Raw genomic sequence first — 7,355 nt, 5'->3', positions numbered from 1 at the left:
AACTTTGCGTCGCGATATCTCCGCTCGTAGGGCACGTACAAAATAAATAAAAGCACTTTTATTATACAATTCGCGTGGTGGCTATCGATTGAGCATACATAGAACGCGATCGATTCAGCCGTTATATGAGATCCGATAACCTCGATATGCCGCAATTCTTCGGTTCGCGTAAAGGAGGCCACGGCAGTGTCGCTTTGCTTTGGCTTAGCGCCGAGACACTACCAGTGTCTCCAGATAAAAGAGTTCACCAATGTAACATCCACAAAGTGCCAGAAAATACGTTGCCACCACTTTTTACTTTTCCTGTTGATTTCATAATACGACTTGAGCATATCAGCTTTATCAACGCAACCCATAAAAGCATTATAGTCTACGCATATTTGTGGACAAGTTACTTCTTTCAAAGATCCATCTTTTTGCCTCCTGTTGGCTTGAGAAATTTTAGAAGCATCATGGAAATTAGATAAGAAATGGACAGGTTTCTTATCTATCCATTTCAGCCAACTGACTCCGTTATATGAGGAGCGGAATTCACTATCACCAACTGACATTTCTTTTTCTTTTTTCTGTAATTTAGGTAAATATTTTCTATCTTTCCTTACAGTCCCACATGCCAATATTTTCAGACATAACAAGTCTGACATCAATGTAACGGTGGTAAAATAATTATCAAAAAAAACACAATAATATTTTCCTATCAGATCGTGAGTCAGATCTTTGACTACTCTTTCACCAAGGAACTTTTCCGACTTATCGTTCGCTTTTCTGGTATAAATCTGGAATTCACAGACATATCCATATTTGTCAGCTCTAACCCAAACCTTATAGCCCCGCTTGATAGGTTTCATTGGCAGATACTGCTTTATGCTATTCCTACCTTTGAACCTAATCATACTTTCATCAAGGGCTTAATGTCTGTCAGGACCGTAGAAAATTTTAAATGTTCCAGAAAGATTATCCAGCAATGGTCTGACTTTGTACAGTCTGTCGAAATTGGGATCGCCCCTTGGTGGTTCCTGAGAATTATCATTCAAGTGTAAAGTAGATAAGAGTAATGAAAATCGCTTCACAGGCATGACTGAAGAGACGTATGGATCATTCATCTGAAAGTTCGTAGACCAATAGTCTCTATACGATGGTGACCTTTTGATCCCCATTATTATATTTAGCCCCAAAAACTTTTTTATCTCATCATTGGTGATGGGTTCAAATTTCAATTTTTTCTGAGTACAATAAAGATTTGACTGTTCTACTATGATGTCAATGAAGCTTTCTGAAAACAAACATAAGAATACGTCTCCTGGAGTTTTCACACTATCAGGGAGATTCTTTGGACCTACGTGTTCAAAAAAACCAGGTTCAAAAAACGATCTCTTTTTTGCTTCCCAGATACCGTCTGTCCTTTCAAGTCGACAACTTAGTGGAGTATCATCCTCTTCGTCAGTATGGTCAACTGCTTCAAGATCTGGACATAATATATTGTCGGATATATCAGGTGTCTCCTCTATAGAATCTTCAGGATCATACTCATCTTCACTGCTCTCGGTATTTTCTGACTCCGCATCACTAGGTATATGTATAAACTCTTCCATTGCAGACATGGTGAAGAATAAAGGTCCTTCTTTATAAAGTTAGCAGTAGACATATTTTGTATAAATGAGAGGTCTGTAAATATTTATACTGTAGGGAGTCGAAAACGCTTCCCCCTCTCCATCATCTTAATAGGTATAATATATAAAAATAAGTAATAATAGTACTCAGACACTGTAAGAGATCGAATCCTTTCTTAGACAAAGGTTACCAGAGTCACTGATTATGATTCTGAAATCAAGATTTCGGACCTCACGATGGTGAATCCAGAATAGCAGCTTATAGATGTATGTCCAATAGATTATCCTCTATCAGTTTTTCAAACACGAATCACGTGTAAAACATAATTTTGATACGATAGTAGGCAATTACGTTTAGAAAATTATGAATGTCTGAACTCGGAACTCAGGTGTATGATTGTCGACCCGAAAAATCTCATGAAGCCGCCATATAGGGTCCACTTTTAGGAATTTCAAAAATTTGATACTGGATCCGTAATCAGCGACCCCGAAAACCCTTTTATACAAATTTTCATAAGATTACCTTAAAAACTCTGTCCATGGCCGAATTTATTCGAAAAAATTAAAAATTTTCCGTCTTTGATTGTTTATAAATAATTAAATAAATAAATTTTCAAATTTTCAATCAAAGCATTACGAAGCCTAAGTAATAATGATAGTGTAGAAGTTTATTCGAGAGCGATTGAGCTGAAAACGGTCGCAGTATGGATAAAAAACTGAAAAAAGTTTGGTGTATCATATATGATACGCTGCCCCTCAAAGGGTTAAACGATTAACAAATATTGTTAATAACAAAAAGGGATACAATGTAGAGTCGAGTTATCGATGGGTAAAATGGGAAAAAAGAGACGCGCAACAAAGAACACAGGAAGCTGGAAGGTGAGCGAAAGAGGGGGGACTGTTCGCTGAGGATGATGAGAGTAGGGGTGCGGTCAAAGTCTCACTACAAATGTTTTGAAGCGTTTCAAGTGCGGTCAATCGAACGCTTAAAAATATTCTTGCCACAGGTATGACGTCATGAATACGTCATCATTTTCGCTTCCAGCTCGCTTCCATTCTTGCTGCCGAAGGAGGTAGTGTAGCTGAAGCGTTACGGTTCAAATTTATGAACGCGGGAAAGTGGCGATCGGTTGCGATCTTGCGACAATTATAAATTCGTGTATGGTTTGTAATAATAAAGGACAAGATGCCGCAAATTGCTTTATTTGATCCCAATAGTGAAAATACGTACATATTTGATGTGACTAAAGCAGATGCAAAAAGAGCTAGTGAAGGTAAGAAAAATATTTTTCTAACCTATTATTTAGCTTATGAATTGGGTATAGGAATAAGTTTCCGCCCATTGTAGAAAAATGTCGTTAGTAACATTGCTTGTGTGTTTGATAGAACGGCAACACATGTGTTTGAAAGGTTTGTGTTCAAATTTTTGAGCCCAATAGTTGGCATTCGTTCAAAGCGTAAAAAAGAGTAACTTTTTTTGCGTTGAAGATGTCGGAATTTATTCCAAAAAAGTAACATTTGCGGGAAGTTTTACTCCGTTATTTTATTTTAAAAAAAGTGCTGCAGAATCGCATCGTTTGCTCGTAGATGTTTACGGTGAGCATGCTCCATCGAAAACCAGTTGTAAAGAATGGTTTCGGCGATTTAACAGTGGTGATTTTGACGTGCGTGACAAAGAACGTGAAGGTGCACCGAAAAAATTTGAAGATGCAGAATTGCAAGCATTACTCGAAGAAGATTCATGTTTATCGCTCGATAAGTTGTCAAAATAGTTAAATGTTGATAGATCTACTGTTGGAAAACGTCTACACGCAATGGGAATGGTGCAAAAAGAAGGAAATTGGGTGCCATACAAATTGAAAGAGAGAGACGTATGGTCATCTGCGAGATGCTTCGTCAACGATAACAAAGGAAGGGTTTTCTACATCGTATCGTAACTGGCGATGAAAAATGGATCTACTACGATAACCCTAAACGCTTGAAAACATGAGTGATGCCAGGTGAACCAGGTCCATCAACGCTAAAACGAAATATTCATGCTTCGAAGATTATGTTGTGCATCTGGTGAGATCAGAGAGGTGTTATATATTATGAGCTGCTCAAACAGCTCAAACCGTCCGAAACCATCATTGGCGATCGTTATTGATTACAACTGATACATTTAAACCAAGCTTTGAAAGAAAAACGACCGGAATGGGACAATAGGCACAACAAGCTGATTCTGTTACATGACAACGCTAGGCCACACGTTACAAAACCGGTCAAGAAAGACTTGGAAGGAGTAAAGTGGGAAATTCTGCCCCACCCGCCGTATTCACCGGACATTGCTCCTTCAGATTTCCATTTGTTCCGATCCATGCAGTCGGCCCTTTCTGGAGAACGATTCAATTCTTATGAAGATATCAAAAAATGACTTGATGAATGGATCGCTTCAAAAGAACCAGATTGTTTTATTCGAGGAATCCGTTTATTACCGGAAAAGTGGGAGAAAGTTGTCGCTTCCGAAGGAGCATACTTTGAATAAACTCACTTCTATAGATTTGTTTAAATAAACACATCTTTTTCTTTTCAAAAAGAGCGGAAACTTATTCCCATACCCAATATTTAATTTTATGGATATGGGGAAATGTGTCAAAAAATCCAACTCAATGCTTATAAGTTAAATTTTAAAGGTGGTTTAAATAAAAACAATATCAATCAAAATGAGCAATAGCCACAGCACAAGACGTTATTGTGAAGTCATATATTTAAAAATATCGTAACAATAATAAAAATTTTCGTAGACGTTTCGGTCAAAATTTGACCATCTTCAGTACAATGAATTATGATTTTCGCATGATTAAATTAATATAACATAAATACACTCAATTATACACCAGACAACCAATAAGTATTAAAATATCCGCAATTAAAAAGTCGTCATATAAAACACTTGATGAGGTTACAATGTTCAAAATTCAGATAAATGTTTTGAAAAAATCGCATTAAAACAGTCGTCAATTAAAATTATATCTTGATAATTTACAATTGTTCAATTCACCTGATGTTTATTCCTTCATACTTGAAAAATTAAGTCAATAGAATTGCCAAAATTACAGTCGTCAGTTTTATATTTTTATTCTCTCAAAATGTGATCCTTTTATTTTTGAAAATTGAAGCTTTTTGAGAACTCGTGAGAACAACGTAATTGCCAAATTCTAAATAAATTTTTATAACAGTAATAATTAACAGAAGAAATTAATACCAAATTTTCATTAAAACGAAAGGCGATATTAGATAAAAAATCTATCTTATTCTGCACACGGTTCCTTTAATGTAATTAATTCAGACTTATTGTAAAAATTTTTTAAACCATTTGAGAATCTACTGCGAGAACAATTCTTGACAATGTGTGACAAACATATGATCAGCAACAGAATTTATAAACAATTTAAGCAAATTGGAAAGGGAAGAAAGGAAGAGGGGATTGTTCTTAGAGAGTAGAGGAGTAATTATCAATAATTGGAAGGTAAATTTCAGGAAACTTTTCCGTATCACTTTGTTTGTTAAGTCCACTATCTTGTTTTTTTTATATGTATCATTTCGGAAACCATTCTTTTAAAATATGAATATTCAAAATCTAGGATGATAGTACCTTCCCAATCCATCTTATGATTATAATTTTGTCTGTGCTGAGAAATGACAGACAAAGAACTAGAACATTCTTTATATCGTTTTTATGCTCTTTTAAACGTGTGTTTAATTTTCTTTTTGTCTGGCCCACATATGATTGATTACAGTCCAGACAATTTATTTTATATACCACATTAGAATGATTATCTTTTTTAATTTTGTCTTTACCAGTTTTAATGAATTTGTTCAAACAATTCATTGGTTTATATGCAATGTTAAAATCAAATTTTTGTGAAATGGATTGAAATTTTTCTGAGATATTATTTAAATAAGGAATGGTGAAGTATTTTTTAATTTTAATGGAATCCGAATTAACAACATTATGATGATCTTTGATATTATCAAAATTATTTTTATGAGATAGCATTTTGATTCTGTTATTTATTGTCGAAAACAAGAAATCTAATGGATATCCGTTCTCCTGAAAATTACTAATTAAAGAGACAATATTATCATTATGAAATTTTGGATGGGCGAGGAACAATATTCTGTCAAGCTGTCCAATTACAACACCTCTTTTATGTACTAATGGATGATTCGAATGGAAGTTTAAATATCTACCCGAATTTGTTGGTTTCTTATAATTGTCAAAAATAATTCTTCCGTTCGTCATCAATAGTCTCACATCCAGAAAACTTATTCCTCTATCATCGCTATATTCAACCGTGAATTTGATTCTTTCGTGGAAAGAATTAAATGAACAAAGAATTTCATTGATTTGATCCTTTGGAGCAGACACGATAATATCGTCAACATAGCGATAATAGAACATAAGATATGTGTCAAGAGTATTAAAAATGTTAAATTCTACGTCTTGTATAACAACTTCCCATAAAATTGGAGAAAGAGGAGAACCCATGGGCAAACCACTAATCTGTTTAAAAATTTCGTTGAATTTAAAAAAGGTTGACAATGTCATTGTCTCTGAACATACTAGAGATATGACTATTCCACTCTCATCGCATTGTCTGAAAATAGAGAATTTTATATTATGCTGACACACGATTTACAAGATACGAATTATTCTAATTTACAATTATTCTAATAACCGGAAGCACACATTGTTACCAATTACAACGTTCGCATAACTTTCAACTCATATACTGAGCGAATTTTATTATATTAAGGCCCGAGTAGTCGCGGCGGCCATGTTGGAATCGTGACGTCAGAAGCGAGGAATAACATGTTAATTTATGCACGATGCCATTTGTAAACAGAGACAATTTGGATGAAATTAAACGATGGGTTCGCTTTAAAATACTTGTAAAAATCGATGAAAACCTCCTTGTCCTTTTCTCCCTTGATAGTCAGTAAATGGTCGTAAAAGACTCGTAAAGTGAGCCTATATTCTGGCAGAAACACATGGTTTCATAACTGTTGAAACGAGTTAAATATATACTTTTACGTATAAAATTCCAAGAACTTTAGTTGTCATCGAAAATTACGACTTTGAGAAGTACGAAACAAGTCACATTTTCACAATTAAGCAAATAATAACGAAATGGCATTGTGCACAAATTTCGTCGTCAAAACTGGTCAAAATGTCACTTTTCCACGCCTATAAGTTCGGCCATTTATCGTGGTGTGGCGCTGTAACACTTATCCAAGCACGATCCCATGTCCGTGTGCTCGCAGGCGAGTACACGGACATGGGCTCGTGCTTAAGTGTGTGGCTATCGATTTTGCCAGACAGCCGTCTGATACTGTATCGCCACCGTCAACGCAGAGTTCTTGGCTGAGTAGTCAGGAGCCTTAAATAACTGTGAGTTTTATTATATTATTGCTTGCGATTGAGAGCGAATTGTAATTTTTATATATTTTAACTTTGTAATATTTTCACCGTTCTATTTTTGTGTATTAACATTGATAATGATACAACAGGGATTGAAACGTTTGTTTGTGCTCTATTGTCGGCAAATTAAAGTTTTATACTCAATTAATACTAGAATATAACTACCTATTACGGTCGGAGAAGGATCTTCGTTGCTTTAAATAATTCAATCTTGAATTACTAATATATACTATATATGTACTTGCATATATACCATATTGTAGTCTTTTTCAAACTGCGCG

The 7,355-nt window shown here is 34.9% G+C and overlaps 1 protein-coding gene across 1 annotated transcript; it reads right to left on the bottom strand.

The window, feature by feature from the left end:
• Nucleotides 1–218: 218 nt before the first annotated feature.
• On the bottom strand, nt 219–893 carry LOC108770657 (uncharacterized). Its single transcript, XM_018522329.1, has 2 exons — nt 726–893; nt 219–566 (listed from the first exon to the last, which is right to left on the bottom strand). Exons 1-2 carry the CDS (start codon nt 891–893, stop codon nt 219–221), a joined length of 516 nt encoding a protein of 171 aa, XP_018377831.1.
• Between the last annotated feature and the right edge of the window lie 6,462 nt (nt 894–7,355).

Source organism: Trachymyrmex cornetzi, unplaced genomic scaffold, assembly GCF_001594075.2.
Source record: "Trachymyrmex cornetzi isolate Tcor2-1 unplaced genomic scaffold, Tcor1.1 scaffold1304, whole genome shotgun sequence".
Taxonomy (NCBI): Eukaryota; Metazoa; Arthropoda; class Insecta; order Hymenoptera; family Formicidae; genus Trachymyrmex; species Trachymyrmex cornetzi.
The sequence above is the reverse complement of the archived record's forward strand: the minus strand, read 5'-3'. Positions and strand labels throughout refer to the sequence as shown.

Bases quoted from the DNA above. Each gene is read 5' to 3' on its own strand.
- LOC108770657 (XM_018522329.1), bottom strand. From the start codon at position 893: ATGATTAGGTTCAAAGGTAGGAATAGCATAAAGCAGTATCTGCCAATG. The intron at 567-725 runs GTAGTCAAAGAT...CCTAAATTACAG, and splicing joins AAAAGTTCCTTGGTGAAAGA to AAAAAAGAAAAAGAAATGTC.